Raw genomic sequence first — 18,987 nt, 5'->3', positions numbered from 1 at the left:
TACATGGCAAAAAACTGCAGCATGCGACGGTGCAGAGGGACCTTGGGGTCCTTGTGCATGAGGCGCAAAAACCCAGCCTGCAGGTGCAGCAGGTGGTCAGGAAGGCAAATGGGATGCTGGCCTTCGTAGCGAGGGGGGCTGAATATAAAAGTAGGGAGGTCTTGCTGCAACTGTACAGGGCACTGGTGAGGCCGCAGCTGGAGTACTGTGTGCAGTTTTAGTCGCCGCACTTACGCAAGGATATTTTGGCCTTGGAGGGAGTGCAGAGGAGGTTTACTAGGCTGATACCAGAGTTGAGGGGGTTGAACTATGAGGAGAGGCTGAATAAACTAGGCTTGTACTCGTTAGAGTTTAGAAGAATGAGGGGAGATCTCATTGAGACATATAAGATGATGTATGGGATGGATAGGATAGAGGTGGAGAGGCTCTTCCCGCTCAGAAAGGATAGTAGGACTTGAGGGCACAGCCTCAAGATAAAGGGGGGGCAGTTTAGAACGGAGTTGAGGAGGAACTTCTTCACTGAAAGGGTGGTGAACCTCTGGAATTCTCTGCCCGTTGAAGTGGTGGAGGCTGCCTCGCTAAATATATTTAAGACGCGGGTTGATAGGTTTTTGATAGGCGAGGGGATTAAGGGTTATGGGGAGAGGGCGGGAAAGTGGAACTGAGCCACGACAGATCAGCCATGATCTTACTGAATGGCAGGGCAGGCTCAAAGGACTAGATGGCCTACTCCTGCTCTTATGTTCTTATGTTCTTTCGTTCTTATAAAGAGGTGATTTGAAAACAAGGATGGGAATTTAAAATTGACAAATGTCTTAACCAGAAGCCAGTAGTTCAGAATAACAAAACAGCGACAGTTCACGAAGAAGGCCTACTTGAACTTCTTAGGGGAACAAGGGATGTGCATAGAATGTTGGCTTTGTCAGTAAGTCAGAAGGTCAGCCGAAAGAATAGAATAAACACATGGGACGAAATCTGAACTTAACCCATCTGTCAAAAGTTAACAGAGAGTCACAGTGAGCCGATTGCAAAGCTGGTGTTGTCCATAGAATCCCTACAATGCAGAAGGAGGCCATCAAGTCTGCATCGACCACAATCCCACCCAGGCGCTACTCCCATAACCCCTCATAATTACCTTCTAATCCCCTTGTCACTAGGGTCAATTTAGTAGAGCCAATCAACCTAACCTGCACATCTTTGGACTGTGGGAGGAAACCGGAGCACCTGGAGGAAACCCACGAAGACATAGGGAGAAGGTGCAAACCCCACACAGACAGTGACCCAAGCCAGGAATCGAACCCGGGTCCCTGGTGCTGTGAGGCAGCAACGCTAACTACTGTGCCGCTGTGCCGCCCCGTGTTGCACCTGATCATATGGGTTTCCAACCCTGCGAATTCTGTTACAACTATTCCAATGGTGTCTCTCCCCTATTAACTCTAGGGGAGAGATTTTCCACTGGAATCCCCCACCCTGCCACCCCCTCCCCCAACCTCCCACCTCAATCCATTGGCCAACAAGGGGATCTTCCAGTCCTGTCAATGTCAGCCATGTTTTGTGTTATTTACCAGCTGCAGAGGATCACCAGCAGCAGGGCCAGCTGCTCGCAGCAGCAGGAAGGGATCAGAAAATTCTGCCCTGTGATTCTTCACAGAGGCACAACATTTCCCCAATCTCTGCTAATTCCTGTCCATGCTCCTTATCACACTTTCTTCATTCTTTCATGGGATATGCATGGCACAGTAGTTAGCACTGCTGCCTCACAACACCAGGGACCAGGGTTCAGTTCTGACCTGCGCAGAGTTTGCATGTTCTCCTGATGTCTGCCTGGGTTTCCTCTGGGTGCACCGGTTTCCTCCCATAGTCCAAAGATGCACAGGTTAGGTGGATTGGCCATGGTAAATTGTCCCTTAGTGTCCAAAGATGTGCAGATGAGGTGGATTGGCATTAAACAATGCACAGGATTATGGGGCTAGGACAGAGGTAGGGCTTGGGTAGAGTGCTTTTTGAGAGGGTCAGTGCAGGCTTGCTAGAGCATTTAAGAGTGAACCACGTTGCTGTGGCCCTGGAGTCACATGTAGGCCTGACCAGGTAAGGGCAGCAGATTTTCTTCCCTAAAGGGACATTAGTGAACAAATGGATTTTTCAGAAAAATCAGTAATGGCCACCATTACAGAAACTAATTCAATTTTAAACATTTAACTTCCACCAGCTGCCATGGTGGGATTTGAACCCAAAGCATTAGGCAGGGCTTTTGGATTACTAGTCCAGTGAGAACACCGCTACACCACCACATCCCAATGGTGAAGCCAATTGCACAGAAAGTGTTTCAACTGAACCATGGCAATGTACCAAAGACGCAATTTAAAAAAACAATGAATGCCACGTGACAATAATTATTTCACACATAATAATTTATCAGATAAAAGCCTGAAGGAAAATGGGTTTTCTGTTGTAGAATCAGCGATGTTATTTGGAACGGTCACTCAGTCATTTTAGATCATAGAAACTAGAAGTAGGCCATTTAGCCCTTCAAGCCTGCTCCGCCATTCACTTTTATCATGGTTTGAGGTGGCTAGAATCTTACCTTCTTATCACTCAATCCTGATACTTGGTCCACGTATTCCTCTTGGATCATGAACGCAGCAAGGTTGGCTGTGTAACTGGCCAGGAAGATCACAGCGAAGAAGGCCCACACCGACACCATGATCTTGCTCGTTGTTCCCTTTGGGTTCTGGACTGGCACAGAATTGTTAAACACAAGGCCCCAGAGCAGCCAGATGGCTTTCCCGATGGTGAAAGAAGGCCCTCCCGGCTCTGCAGCACAAGACACAGGGGAAAGTTCAAAGGCTTGAGGGCTGCAACAAGAGTTTCTCATTGGCCCAAACCTCATCCCGCCCAACCAACGAGTCTCGCAAGGGTACTGGCTTTAAGAAATTAGTATCGTAAGTAGACTTACATTAACACTGCAATGAGGTTATTGTGAAAATCCCCTAGTCGTCACACTCCAGCACCTTACAGTCAGGGAGAATTTAGCATGGCCAATGCACCTAGCTGGCATGTCTTTCGGACCGTGGGAGGAAACTAGAGCACCCATAGGAAACCCAGAATGTGCAAACTCCACACAGACAGTGACCCGAGCCACGAATCGAACCCAGGTCCCTGGTGCTGTGCGACAGCAGTACTAACCACTGTGCCATGAATGCCAGAAGCCATTTGGCTCCTTGCCCAGTATCATGGTGCACAAATCAATCCAAGCTTGATCAGACCCTCACCCAATATTTACAATGGCAGAGACCAGGAGCATGAGAGAGCTCATCTAAGCTTGAAACCAGCTAGCAAGCCAGGCACTAGATTTTGACTATTGGCTGACCAGCTAAGTATTCCAAGTACCTCAGTGACTCTTGGTTCAGCAAAGGGACAGATGCTTGGGCATGAGTTCCAGGTAACTAAGGAGGCCCAGGGTGGTTATAAGTGGAGTAATAGATAGCCAGGAGTGAGTTCCTCATAAGAATTATTCAAAGAGGCAGACACAGATCAGTTACAGCCTGAAATATTATCGAGGGGTTCAGGTTGATTATATAAAGAAGAGCTGATATTCAGGATTGAGCTGGAGGCTGGAATGTAATCATGGGTGAATTATATATAGAATACAGATACTCAGAAGTATGTTACAGGCTGGGATGTCATCACAGAGTCACAAGCCTGTGGAGACCTCAAAACAGTTTGAACTTCCAAGTGGCAACTGAAGGGGATACCAAATTTTATATTTTAAGACTTTCATTGCAACAAATTAAAACGTAATATTATAGACCAAATCTCATTTCCTTTTTATAGGTATCTTATACTTTAAACCACAGAACGGAATGTTCCCCTTTTATACTTACATAGAAACATAGAAACTAGAAGCAGGAGGAGGCCATTCGACCCTCCGAGCCTGTAGAGCCTGCGATGTGTAATAGGCCAAAGCGTTGTCTGATTTGGGCCAAAACATTGTGTGATTTCAGGAAGAAATTAGATATAGCTCTTGAGGCTAAAGGGATCAGGGATATGGGAGGAAGGGGGGATCAGGATATTGAATTTGATGATTAGCCACAATCATGGCTGATCATCCATTCTGATCATGGCTAATCATCAAATTCAATATCCTGATCCCCCCTTCCTCCCATATCCCTGATCCCTTTAGCTCCAAGAGCTATATCTAATTTCTTCTTGAAATCACACAATGTTTTGGCCCAAATCAGGCAATGTTTACACATTACACATCACATTCTATTACACATCACATTCTCCACAGAATTACAGTCCTTACATCAGTAACCTGTAGTTGCTTGCATATTCACATTCCATTGAGTAGTAACTTTGAGTGACTGTCTCCAAGCACTTTCCTCAGTTTTTGTAGAGTTTCCTAACTCACCACCACCAGTAAAGCCCATTCTAATGTTCCTTCTTCTCTCTGCCATGCCTGGACTAACCTTGCAGGATATGTCTCTTTAACTAGAGACCATCTCGTCCTACATTTGGCTGGTCAAGTAGTCTTTTCTTTCTGCTGACCACACAGATTAGCTATACTTGATCCTATTGCCTTCATTTTAGAAGTAAATGGGCAGTTCACAGCACAACTGTGATACCCTCAACACCTTTCTGGGATGTTGGGAGACTTAGCATCAATCCATTTGTAAACTCAGAGACTGCTGCCATTGTTGTCCAGTATAAACACCTTGTACCTTCTTCCCAGTAAACAACCTAAGCCTTCCTTTAATCTTTAAGAAACAAACCACCAAGACTTACTGTCAGGTAGTGTAACAGCAAGTCACACGACACCCTACATTCACTCCAAATTTAGAGATAATTTCCAAAACACACTAATCATAAAAACTGCTCAACTGAATCAACAGATGCTCCAGATTAATGGCTGGAATGTAACTGGAGGTTTGGGTGGATTATGTGTAGAATAAAATAAACCCAGGAGTGAGTTACAGACTGGAGTACAATCTCGGGGTTCAAGTTGTGCTATACAGAAAAAAAGCACATACTCGAGCGATGGAATTTAATTCAAAGTTTATTTATTAGTGTCACAAATAGGCTTATGTTAACACTGCAATGAAATTACTGTGAAAATCCCCTACTCACTACACTCCAGCGCCTGTTTGGGTACTCTGAGGGAAATTTAGCATGGCCAATGCACCCAACCAGCATGTCTTTTGGACTGTGGGAGGAAACCAGAGCACCCAGAGGAAACCCACGCAGAGAATATGTAGACTAAGCTCAGACAAGCACCTAATGCAGGAATCAAAGGCAGGTCTTTGGTGCTGTGAGGCAGCAGCGCTAACCACTGTGCCACCGTGCTGCCCATATCAAAGGGTAGACTATGCATGCTGGGGGATTCTCAAAGTAACTTCATTGCAGTGTTAATGTAGGCCTACTTGGGACACTAATAAATAAAACATAGAGCCTAATGATTATTTATAAATTGGAATTAATTTGTAGAGTTCGCTTGACTGATTTGGATAGTAAGAGATTTCAATCGTTTTACCATCGCCTCAGGTATGGTCTATAAAAGTGATGCAGCAATTGTTTATTGGCACTTTGCAGTTGGGTTCAGGGTCAAGTCTATGCTTTATATACAGGTTCAGTGGATGGGTGAGAGATCATCGACAAGAAAGCTGTACTTTACCCCTTCCATCAGCCAGACACCGGTTGTATCCCACAGGGCTGAAGTACTCAAAGACAAAAACTGCAACAGCCGAGACAATCAGGAGCATGACGAACATCATCACCCAGACGTCTGCACTGAAGGGCTCTGCGGCATTGAAAAGCAAAGTGTTAGAGTCCATAACCTCAAGACTTCAGACATTAACCCCTCCCCTCCAAAACAGTGCCATCACAGAAAGTTCCACAGTGAGTCTCCTTGAGAAACTGAATGGCAGAGTTGAGCGCTACTTTTTTTTTAACCATACAAACATGGGCTGCATCTTAAGAGAGAAGGTTGAGACTTTTTGATGGGATGAGGTACAGTTCGGCCGAGGTAGGAGTACTTTGAATTTGGGGTATGGAGGTCACCAGCATTTGTTACGTATCTCATTATGGAAAAGAAGCCTTCAGCCAAACTCCCATTATGCAATGGAGTCCCCATAGGACGGAGTCCTTCAACTGAGACCCCATAGAGTGAAATCCTTCAATCTAGTCCCCACTATGGAATGGAGTCCTTCAAACTAGTTGCCCATTATAGAGTCATAGAGTTTTACAGCATGATAACAGACCCTTCGGCCCAACTTGTCCATGCCACCCTTTTTTTTAAACCCCTAATTAGTTCCAATTGTCACATTTGGCCCATATCCCTCTATACCCATCTTACTCATGTAACTGTCTAAACACCTTTTAAAAGGCAAAATTGTACCTGCCTCTACTACTACCTCTGGCAGCTTGTTCCAGACACTCACCACCCTCTGTGTGAAAAAATTGCCCCTCTGGACCCTTTTACATGTCTCCCCTTTCATCTTAAACCTATGCCCTCTAGTTTTAGACTCCCCTACCTTTATCTAGCTGATCTGTGCCCCTCATTATTTTATAGACCTCTAAAAGATCACCCTTCAGCCTTATATGCTCCAGAGATAAAAGTCCCAGCCTATCCAGCCTTTCCTTATAACTCAAACCATCAAGTCTGGTAGCATCCTAGTAATTCTCTTCTGCACTGTTTCTAGTTTACTAATATCCTTTCTATAATAGGGTGACCAGAACTGTACACAGTATTCTCAGTGTGGCCTTACCAATGTCTTGTACAACTTCAGCAAGATGTCCCTACTCCTGTATTCTGACCAATGAAACCAAGCACGCTGAATGCCTTCTTCACTACTCTGTCCACCTGTGACTCCACTTTCAATGAGCTATGAACATGTACCCCGGATCTCTTTGTTCTGTAACTCTCCCCAACGCCCTACCATTAACTGAGTAAGTCCTGCCCTGGTTCAATCTACCAAAATGCATCACCTAGCATTTATCTAAATTAAACTGCATCTGCCATTTGTCAGCCCACTAGCCCAACTGATCAAGATCCGAGATCCGAGATCTTGCAATCTGAGATAACCTTCTTCACTGTCCACTACGCCATCAATCTTGGTGTCATCTACAAACTTACTAACCATGCCTCCTATTTTCTCATCCAAATCATTAACATAAATGACAAATAATAGTGGACCCAGCACTAATCCCTGAGGCACACCACTGGTCACAGGTCCCCAGTTTGAAAAACAACCTTCGAAAACCACCCTCTGGCTTCTGTCATCAAGCCAATTTTGTATCCATTTAGCTACCTCACCTTGGATCCCATGAGATTTAATCTTCTGCAACAACCTACCGTGCAGTACCTTGTCAAAGGCCTTGCTAAAGTCCACGTAGACAATGCCTACTTCACTGCCCTCATCCACCTTCTTGGTTACCCTTTCAAAAAACTCACTCAAATTTGAGAGACATGATTTTCCACTCACAAAGCCTGGACTCCTTTAACCTGGTCCCCCATTATAGAATGAAGTCCTTCAACCTAGTCCACATTATAGAATGGAGTTCTTCAACCTAGTTCCCATTGTAGTCCTTTAAACCCGCAGTGTGAACACCCTCATCTCAGTATTCTGAAATGGATTTGATGGTGTGTCCCTGATAGGGAAGATTTCTCATCCAGTAAATCATGATGCCCAAATTATGATTGGTGCTGACACTGACCTAGGCCGTGCTAAATGAAGCAAGCAAGAAAACGGTATCTGGGGGGAGTTGGAGCAGGGCAGTGATTTGGGGTTGGGGGGGGGTAAACGGGGCATGCAAGGTCAAGAAGAGAAATTTATTTCAGTGGCTGCTGGAGAATAGGGCCATCTGCGTCAATGTAGCGACAACATTGTCTGGATAAATGTAAGCCGGTAAATATAAAGGAAGGACTGCATTTATCATTGCACTTTTCATGATCAGTGGATGCCTCAAAATGCTTTCCAGCCAATTATACGTTTGAAGTATGGTTACTGCTGCAATGTAAGAAATGTGTCATCCAATTTGCACAGAACAAGCTCTCACAAATAGTAATGTGATAATGATCAGAAAATCCAATCTTGCAATGTTGACTGAAGCATAAATATTGGCCAGGTCATGCTAGACTCTCCAACTATTCTTCAGAATAGTGCCATGGGATATTTCATCTCTCCCTAAGAGGGCAAATGGGGCCTTATTTTAAAATCCTATCTAAAAGACAGCACCCCCTACAGAGCAGCACCATTCCCTCTATACTGCATTGATTTGATTTAATTTATTGTCAAGTACTGGGATACATTAAAGGTATTGTTCCTTGTACCCTATACAGACAAAGCATACCATTCATAGAGTACATAGGGGAGAAGGAAAGAAGAGGGTGCAGAATGTGTACTACAGTCATAGCTAGGGTGCAAACATCAGCTTAATATATATCCATTCAAAAGTCTGATGGCAGTAGGGAAAGAGCTGTTCTTGAGTTGGTTGGTATGTGACCTCAGACTTTTGTATCTATGAAATGCCAGCCTTGGGTTTTTTCTGTCCAAGTGCTGAAGTGGGACTTAAACTCAGAACCGAGCTGACTCAAAGAGCGATACACATGAGTTTTCTGAAATTTCTGAGGATGGTGATGGGTAAAGGTGGGCAGTTATCAAGTGAAATGATCATAATTAACTCGTATTAAAGAGAATTGCTCCATCCATCTACCTGAGATTACCCAAGTTAGTATGGCCTTTAACCACTCAAACAAACTGGAGGTTCACTGAACTTTGACCCACAGACTAAAGCCTATCAGTAGTTACCCAGAAACGCAGAGGGTGACACAGTGCCATTGCTCCGTGACACCATAACGCTGATCCCAGTTTCTATGAAGGGCACTGAGAAGTCCACCACCTCCGATCGCTCTTCATTGATGGTCAGCGAGCCCACCGCCATCTGTGCCTGCTTCCGTACCACCTGGCAAGAGAAACAGTATGTTTAAAAAGGTGAACATCTGGAACGTCACTATTACAATCTGCTCCATGTACTTCTTGCCTCTTGCTTCTTGGTTCCCAGATGTTGGTAATAATCACACTCTAAGAGGCATGGTGGCACAGTAATTAGCACTGCTGCCTCTCAGAACCAGGGACCCGGATTCGATCCCGGCCTTGGGTCACTATCTGTGTGGAGTTTGCACGTTCTCTCCGTGTCTGCGTGGGTTTCCTCCGGGTCCGCCGGTTTGCTCCTACAGTCCAACTTGTGCAGGTTAGGTGGATTGGCCATGTTAAATTGCCCCTTTAGTGTCCAAAGGTGTACAGGTTAGATGGATTAGCCATGGTAAGCGTGTGGAGTTACAGGGATAGAGCAGGAGGGAGGGATAGTCTATCAGAGAGTCAGTGCAGACTCGATGGGCCAAATGGCCTCTTCTGCACTGTATGGATTCTATGATTCTATAATTTAAGCTTCGAAACAATAAAGCCCTTTATCTTTAACTTGCCATGCTGTTTTGTACACTAGAAGGACTGGTTTGAACTGGCTCGGTTACACATCAGATCAGCTGTGAAATTTGGTCCCTTGGAACACAACACAGAATCATAGAATCCCTACAGTGCAGAATGAGGCCATGTGACCTGCACCGTCTCTCCAACAAACATCTCCAATATCTTAACCAGGCCCACCCCCCACCTCTATCTCTGTAACTCCACGCATTTACCCTGCTAATCCTGATAATCTACACACCTTTGGACACTACGGGATAATTTACCATGTCAAATCCACCTAACCTGCACATCTTTGGACTGTGGGAGGAAACAGGAGCACCTGGAGGAAACCCACGCAGACATGGGGAGAATGTGCAAACTCTGCACAGACAGTCACCCAAGGCCAGAATTGAATCCAGGTCCCTGGTGCTGTGAGGCAGCAGTACTAACCACCTGCCACAGTATCATTCTCGGATTACACAGAAACAGGCCATTCAGCCCAAAAGGTCAATGCTGGTGTTTATGCTGCAGTTAAGCTTCCTCCCATCTTTTCTCATCTAAATCTATATTAAGGAAACATTTAGATTTGTTTTCAACAATCCATCAGTATTGTTGTGGTTATCCTGCCCTGTGCCAACTCAGAAATTACCAAATTACTGAATTGGATTTCTGAAATTGCCTTGGTAGGATTTGAACTTGCCACCTCTGAGTTAGGTGACACCCCTCCCCTTGGGCATGGTTTCTAAATGCTACACAATTTGTTAGACAGCCCTTCAGTGAACTTGGATTTGCTCAGCTGCACTTCGCCACTACAACTATTATTAAAGTTTTTTTTAATGGACGACTTTTTTTTACCTTAATCGTCATCAGGATATTTACAAACCTTGTGTAATCCCACCTCACAAATAACGTGTATAACATCAGAACATAGCAAAGGGGAACTTGAACCTGCATCCATTAAGTTAACAGCCCAATGCCATGATAACTATACTTCTACACCTGCAGAAGGAAGCCATCTGGCCCACCAAGTCTGGAATACCTTAACCAGGCCCTTTCCCTGACCCTATTCTTGTAACTCCACATATTTACTATGGCCAATCCATCTAACCTACACATCCTGTGACACTGAGGGGCAAGTTAGCATGGCCAATCCATCTAACCTGCACATCTTTGGACACTAAGGGGCAATTTAGCATGCCAATACACCTAGACTGAACATCTTTGGACACTAAGGGACAATTCAGCATGGCCAATCCAACTTACCTGCACATCTTTGGATATTAAGGGGCACTTTAGCATGGCCAATCCACCTAACCTGCACATCTTTGGATACTAAGGGGAAATTCAACATGGCCAATCCATCTAACCGGCACATCTTTGGACACTAAGGGGCAATTTAGCATGCCAATACACCTAGACTGAACATCTTTGGACACTAAGGGACAATTCAGCATGGCCAATCCACCTTACCTGCACATCTTTGGATACTAAGGGGCAATTTAGCATGGCCAATCCACCTAACCCACATACCTTTGGAGTGTGGGAGGAATCCAGAACACCTGGGGGAAACCCATACAGACAGGGGGAGAATGTGCAGGAATTGAACCAGGACCTTTGGTGCTGTGAGGAAGCAGCGCCACCATACCATCCATTACGATAATAAATGGGAAGCTGGTGGGTGTATCATTGGATTAGCAGTGGGGAAGTCCAGCCTAATGCTCTGGGGACACAGGTTCAAATCCCAACATGGCAGCTGGAGGAATTTAAGTTAAATTTACATCAAGGAAGTCTGGATTGAAGCCATCTCAGTAGTAGCGACCATGGCTAGGATTTTTCTTGGTTTTCCCCAGCTATTGCCGTCAGCATCTTTGGGGGGAATGGGGTGGGCCACAATCTCGATGGTACTGGAAGATCATGCCAGAAGGAAGGGCTGGAAAATACTGCCCTGAAAACTGTTGTCAATTGTTGTAAAAACCCATCTGGTTCACTAATGTCCTTTAGGGAAGGAAATCTGCCATCCTTACCCAGAGGGCCTACGTGTGACTCCAGAGTCACAGCAATGTGATTGACTCTGAACTGCCCTCTGAAAGAGCCTAGCAAACCACTCAACTCAAGGGCAATTAGGGATGGGCAACAAATGCTGGCCCAACCCCTGACGCTCACATCCCGTGATAAAATAAAGGAAAAAATAGGTTCCATTTTGTAACAATCAAAGAGGGTTGACTTACTTCTCCAACCAGGCCATTCCACGTCCCATTGATTTTCTTCCCGTGTTTTCCATTTGTCACCAAATATAAGTCATATGTAAACTTGACATACTTGGCGATTTTCTTCAAAATGTCAATGCAAAATCCTTTACAGCATCGCTTGATATAGATTCCTCCTTCAGTCTCATTGCTGGGAGCAAGGAAAAACAAAACAAATGTTTGTATTCATGAAGAACTGTTGAAGGCTCATCCAGAGATGATTGAAATCACTTACACTGTCTCCATACTTCAGAGACTCAGAACATAGGAACATAGGAATTAGCAGCAGAAGTGGGCCAATTCAGCCCTTTGAGCCTGCTCCGCCATTCAATCAGATCATGGCTGATCTCTCCTTAGTCTCAAATCCACTTCCCTACTTGTTCCCCATTTCCCCTTATCCCTTTTATAAAGTTAGAAATTTATCTATCCCCATCTTCAAATTCCTCTCCACTGAGCCGTTTCCGTCTGTTGCATTATTGTGGGTTTTCACCTCCTAGTTTCAACCCTTCTTTCTCCATTTCCTAAGCATTGTCTGCCCCACTCTACCCCACCTTTCAGCAGAGAAAAAAAATGTCATCCTGTACCACAACAACAAAACCAACGTGTTATTTATTTGTCCATTCCAACAACCTTCCCTCAGATATTAAGGAAGCGCTCTGCGGTAATCAGATGCTTGAAGCAAGCAACTCCACTCAGCAATCAGCGGAAAAAACTGCTTGGCATCTTATCTATTTAAGTGTTAGAAATGATTAACATCTTGCTTGCCCACGCACTGAGAAAGATTCTGTTTGCTTCGCAAATAAACCATCGCCACTTCAAGGGCATGACAGATATCGGATAATCTAGTATAAGATCTTCGGTTCCTTGCTCTTCACTGTCTAATTCAGTGAAGGCAGCCAACAGGGGACTTGGCCAGTCCTTCCCCACACAGAGAGAAAAAATAATCAGAAATTCACTTCAGAAAGTATTGTCAGATAAGATTCAGATCCTCTTATTATTTTGGAACAGTTTATGTACTGAGCAAATCAGGTATTGTGAGGGGATTGCCTAGGTGTTGCTCTTGCTTCTACAGCAGAGTGTCCCCTCAAGCGAGTAGGAGCATATAAAGGAGGATTCCATTGAATTCACAGTGGCATTACAATGGTGGATTGTATGATACTGTGCCTTTAAAGGATGTATTTTAATCATATTTCTCTGCAGGATGTTTTGCTGGCACTGTGTTGACTGGAGCCAATGTCCCTTATTGTTATTAAGGCAGTGTAATTGATATCATGTTGATTTTAATCTGAACTATTGCAGTGTTCTGTGGTTTTAATGGCCCCTTGGGATTGCTGGGTAGAGCCTGATTTGAGGATTATTGACAGGTCATTCATGTTACTGAGGGACAGCTATTTTTCACAGTGCACTTCAGTTTTTGGTTTAATTTTCAGATGCTTGAAGTCGTGTTTTCCCCCTCTCTGGAGTTGGAGTTTCTGTTTTCTGGAGTCAGAAGACTGGAAGTCACCAGCGATTAAATTGACCTCTCTGAAGTTTGGCTATCTTGAGCATCTACCCCTCTCTGGAAACTGCAGGTTTGGATTTCTGTCTGTCAGTGTTGCAAAACTGAAGGATCCAGCATCACATGAGCAAACTTGTATTTGTGTCAAGTCTGAAGAATATGGTGTTCCTATGGGATGGTGTTTAATTTGGAACAATAGAGTCAGCTAGCTGTTTGGAGTTATACTGTGTCATGCTTAGGTCTTGTAGTTGGTAAAAGTTTTGCTAATTCTTTTTGTTATATTTTAACTGTGTTCTTAAATAGCTTTATTTGATAAAGGCTTCCCAGTGGGTCACTTGAATCACACCTGGAGTGAAACACCTTCCTCTCACCGGTGCCAAATTCAAATGTAAAACTTAGGGTCTAGGCTAAATTCACAAAACACTTCAGAGTCTTTGGTGTGAGTCTTAAACAGGATTGGAAGTAGTGCCACCAGGGATGTGTCTGGAAGATCCCGCCAGTGGGAAAGGCCAGAAACCTTCAGCAAGAGAGTCCGATTAAAGTTTTGACCAATATTTCAGTAAGTAACTTGGTAATTGATGGAAGGGAGCAAGGAAATGACGGCCTAGTAGCATTATTGCTAGACTATTAATCCAGAAACTCAGCTAATGTTCTGAGGACAGGCAAATGGTGGAATTTGAATTCAATAAAAAATATCTGGAATTAAGAATCTACTGGTAACCATGAAACCATTGTCAATTGTCAGAAAAACCCATCCGGTCCTTCCTTTAAGGAAGGAAATCTGCCATCCTAACCTGATCTGGCCTACATGTGACTCCACAGCCACAGCAATGTGGTTGCCTCTCAACTACCAGCTGAAGTGGCTGAGCAAGCCACTCACTTCGCCACCTTCTCAAGGGCAACTAGAGATAGGCAATAAATCATAGAATCCCTACAGTGGAGAAGGAGGCCATTTAGCCCATTTAGTCTACATGGACCACAATCCCACCCAGGCCTATTCCTGTAAACATATCTACCCTGCTAATCGCCTGACACTAGGGTCAATTTAGCATGGCCAATCAACCTAGCCTGCACATCTTTGGAATGTGGGAGAAAACTGGAGCATACGGAGAAAACCCACGCAGATACAGGCAGAACATACAAACTCCACACAGACAGTGACCCGAGACTGGAATTGAGAACATAAGAACATAAGAACATAAGAAATAGGAGCAGGAGTAGGCCATCTAGCCCTTCGAGCCTGCCCCGCCATTCAATAAGATCATGGCCGATCTGAAGTGGCTCAGTTCCACTTTCCCGCCTTCTCCCCATAACCCTTAATTCGCCTGTCTATCAGAAACCTATCTACCCGTGACTTAAATATATTTAGCGAGGTGGCCTCCACCACTTCAACGGGCAGAGAATTCCAGAGATTCACCACCCTTTGAGTGAAGAAGTTCCTCCTCAACTCTGATCTAAACTGCCCCCTCCTTATCTTGAGGCTATGTCCTCTAGTACTGCTATCCTTTCTAAGCGGGAAGAATCTCTCTACCTCTACCCTATCCATCCCCTTCATTATCTTATACGTCTCTATAAGATCCCCCCTCATCCTTCTAAACTCCAACGAGTACAGACCCAGTCTATTTAAGTCTCTCTTCTTAGGCCAACCCCCTCATCTCCGGTATCAGCTCAGTGAACCTCCTCTTCACTCCAAGGCCAATATATCCTTCGCAAGTGCGCGACCAAAACTGCACACCCAGATCTCTGGCACTGTGAACCCAGACCTCTGGCACTGCGACGCAACAATGTTGACCACTATGCCACCACATTTCCCCGTGCCAGCCAGTGACGCCATGTCCAACATATGAATGAGAAAAAACAAGTTCCTCCTAACAGTGACATGACAGAAATAGTTGGTGTTGATTCAATCAAATGAAAATTAGATTAGTGGAAAAATAACATTCTGGAATTTGAGGATTTTGGGATGTGCAGATTAGGGCAGCTTTCCTGGGCAGGAATAGACAGTTCAGAGTCTGTGGTATTAACCCCCTCTACAAATGAGGTTTCCCTCGCCCTCGTGTCTGAGGGCTAATTAGTAGAGATTGATTGCTCTGATGCACCAACAACTCCATTATCATCTGGGCGGCATGTCAACACAGTGGTTAGCATTACTGCCTCACAGCGCCAGGGACCCGGGTTCAATTCCGGCCTCGGGTGACTGTGTGGAGTTTGTATATTTTCCCCGTGTCTGCTTGGGTTTTATCTGGGTGCTCTGATTTGTCCCACAGTCCAAAGGTCTGCAGGTTAGGATGACTGGCCATGCTAAATTTCCCCTTGGTGTCAGGAGGATTAGCAGGGTAAATATGTGGGGTATTGGAGATAGGACTTGGGTGGGATTGTTATTGGTGCAGCCTGGGTGGGCTGAATGGCCTCCTTCTGCATTGTAGGGATTCTGTGATTCCATTCTATGATTATCTTGTGAATACCAGGAAGGTAGAAGGCAAACCCAATGGAGGGTGCTCTTTTCCCGACCGTTTCTACGGCACTCGTATTGGGTGAAGCAGTCTCTCAGTTGTACTGGTTTTAACTGGCTGCTGTTGTTAAGTGACCCTGGGGGCAGAATCCTCTCCAATCTGTCTGCGTTTCATGGGTGTGATGCAACAATCTGCAGGATTAATAGATCTGAGAAAAAATTTAGCATGACCAGAGGCACAAGGCTCTCATTTGTGCAGATAATCTTCATTGACTGCAGGGTGATAAGGGATTCTAGCAGACACATCATGGAACAGCTAATGAGAAATTTAATTGCATTACAATCTCCTTGATTTAATCTGGATTGTGTAAGTGCCTCTGTTCTATGATAATGCCATTATATCAGAGCAGAAGAAATGAAAAGAACTAGGAGCAGAGTCGGCCATTCAGCCCTTCAAGTAGGGTTGCCTAACGTTGAGGAAATGTATTCCTGGAGATTTAATCGTAATGCTTGCCCCACGCTCCAGCTGTTAGTCAGCCAACACGTCCATCCTTGTGACTCACTGCCTTCATAGAACCATTGAATCATGAAGTGCAGAAGAGGCCCTTTGGCCCATCGAGTCTACACTGACTGACACGCGAGGAATACCTGAACTCCCACCTAACCTCACCTACCAGCACTTGGCCTGTAGCTTTGAATGTTCCTACGCCAGTCAGAAAACAAAAAGATTCATTACCCAATTGGATGAAGCTTAACTGTCGGTCAAACAGTCTCCGCCCCTCTGCCATTTTCAATATTTTTATTTCTGGTTCTTTCTTTTTACTACCTGATGATTTTTCTTCAGGTTGCATGCACGGCAGTGTCCTGGGGGATTGATCTGCGGTTGCTGGAGCCTCCAGACTATAATGACCTCAATGGGTCCCATGAGGTTGGCCTCTTGGAATATGAGCTCCCTGACTGATGTAATGATTGCCCGCCCAATCGGGGGTCTGTGTATATATTGAGGCTGTCAGGGCTACTGACACTCTGGATTCTGACTTTGTATCTGAGGCACTCTTATGAGTTGAGACAACTAAATAAGGGGAATTTAGTGAAGGGATGTCAGCCCCTGAGGAGTTATTTCAACCAGGAGGGTTAGCAACTCTCCCTTCAAGCTTATTCTTCCATTCACTAAAACCATGGAAGATCTTCTACCTCAGTGCCATATTCCAGGTCTATCTCATATTCATCCACACCCAAGAAAAATCTATACATATTTTAAATATTCTAATTAGCTCTCCATCACACAGCAGAACCTGGGGCCCTTACAAACAATAGGATAGAAATTTGCCTTGAGCACAAAATGGCCATTCATATCCCATTTGACTGATGTTTTGCCTTACAAGAGACAGATCTTCACCTGGCTGCTTTCTTACCCACTGGCACATGCGAGGCATTGCTTGAAACACAAAGAGGGGTGAGTTGGCCCAAACCTACGTGGCTTTGACTTGTTTCCTGCATGGCACCGTATTTCTCATGCATGTTCCACTCAGGGAGTCGACGTCCTCCACGATGACAAAGGGCGCCTCCTCCAGGGTGACGATGCTCAAGTGGTCATCCTCTTCCTCCGACTCTGAGAACAAGTAATACCGGGGCCAGACGTGGTACTTCATCGTCAGCCTCTTCGCCTCCCATTTCCCAACCTACAGGCAAACAAATCAGAATTAGTCATCTAAGCACGGTGTAGGGCAGCAGTTTTTTTTTAACACAGTGGAAGGCACGTGTCCTACTACATTCACAGGTTCCCCTCTATATCACTAATCTTCAAGGAAGCATGGGGCAAATTAATCCTGATCAGCTCAGAGATCAGTGATGGAAATCCTGCTCCCAAATCCCACTTAAATATTGCTGTGAGTTTTTTTACTTACATCTGTACAGGCAAGCAGAGTCTTGAATGAACATTTCACAGGAAGGACCTCAGGCTAGATTTAGAGTGATTTTGAGAGTTAGATTATGTGGACAGCCTGCATAAACTCAGCTGATGGTCTTTTGGAGGTTAGAAATTTTTAGGGTGATCTTATCAGTGTGGACAGGAATCCCTCACCCTGTTATGAACTCTCCACAACTGCGCTGCTTGTGGAGGCCTTTGCTCAGGACACATTCAACATGTACAGCTATCTAGAAGCCTCACACCAGTTCTTTGTTCATTTGCACTGTCAAACGCACCCATTGAGATGACCATTTCACAGGCTGGCAGTGCGGATGTCGTGAAAAGTGCTTGTTAATTAGCCCTGCATCTGCATGGGCAGCAAGATGATACAGTGGTTAGCGCTGCAGCCTCACAGTGCCAGGGATCCAAGTTCGATTCCACCTTTGGGCGACTGTGTGGAGTTTGCATGTTCTCCCCATCTCTGTGTGGGTTTCCTCTGAGTGCTCCAGTTTTCTCCCACAGTCCAAAGATGTGCAAGTTAGGTGGATTGGCCATGCTACATTGCCCCTTAGTGTCCAAAGATGTGCAGGTTAGGTGGATTGGCCATGCTAAATTGTCCCTTAGTGTCCAAAGATGTGTAGGTTAGGTGGATTGACCATGTTAAATTTCCCTAGTTCACAAAGATGTGTAGGTTCAGTGGACTGACCATGCTAAATTGCCCCTTAGTGTCCAAAAATGTGCTGTTTAGGTGGATTGGCCATGCTAAACTTCCCCGAAGTGGCCAAAGATGTGTAGGTTAAGTAAAATGGCCATGCTAAATTTCCCCTTAGCGTATAAAGATTTGTAGGTTAGGTGGAGTGGCCATGCTAAATACATGGGATTACAGGGATAGGGTGTGGGGGGGGGGGTGGTAAAATGCTCTGTCAGAGAGTTGATGTACACGCGATGGGCCGAATGGCCTCCTTTTGCACAGTAGTGATTCAATTCTATGACAACTGGTTTACATACACACACTTCCTCTATATTTCAATAAAACATTAAACATTCTTTGCAAAGAGTCACAGAAATCCTTACCTTCTCCCAGACTCGCTCTTTGTTAAGTAAGATTATGACTAATTTGGGATGCATCTGGTACCCGTCTTCACTGAAAGAGAGATTCCTCCCCTCAAAGCTTACATTCATAAGGTATCTGCAACAAAAAGAGAAAAAAATGTTGAAGATTAATATCTCGAATGCGGGGTTATCCGTGCTCATTGTAGTCATCACTGGGTACATAACAAAGCACTACAATTAGATGCTCTCGAGAAACCATTATTCAGCACAGGAACCCGTGGGCTGGCCTTTCTTGTGGTTAGGGCCTGCAGTTAGCATTTACTGCCTTACTGCGTGATGCTAGTTACAGGCCAGTCGCGTGG

General features: G+C 44.9%; 1 protein-coding gene across 1 annotated transcript in view; it reads right to left on the bottom strand.

Annotated features, from left to right (window-relative positions):
- Window positions 1-18,987, bottom strand: part of LOC145361800 (glutamate receptor ionotropic, NMDA 2B-like) — a 255,399-nt gene that overhangs the window by 27,312 nt on the left and 209,100 nt on the right. The window contains exons 3-8 of the mRNA XM_080217780.1: window positions 18,647-18,761; window positions 17,140-17,345; window positions 11,696-11,864; window positions 8,811-8,964; window positions 5,675-5,800; window positions 2,585-2,814 (exon numbers count right to left, since the gene is read on the bottom strand). Of these exons, the coding sequence (XP_080073906.1) occupies window positions 2,585-2,814; window positions 5,675-5,800; window positions 8,811-8,964; window positions 11,696-11,864; window positions 17,140-17,345; window positions 18,647-18,761 (1,000 nt within the window). The remainder of the gene's footprint in view (window positions 1-2,584; window positions 2,815-5,674; window positions 5,801-8,810; window positions 8,965-11,695; window positions 11,865-17,139; window positions 17,346-18,646; window positions 18,762-18,987) is intronic.

The sequence above is a fragment of the Carcharhinus amblyrhynchos genome, chromosome 35 (assembly GCF_965287045.1).
Source record: "Carcharhinus amblyrhynchos chromosome 35, sCarAmb.v2.hapA, whole genome shotgun sequence".
Taxonomy (NCBI): Eukaryota; Metazoa; Chordata; class Chondrichthyes; order Carcharhiniformes; family Carcharhinidae; genus Carcharhinus; species Carcharhinus amblyrhynchos.
The sequence above is the reverse complement of the archived record's forward strand: the minus strand, read 5'-3'. Positions and strand labels throughout refer to the sequence as shown.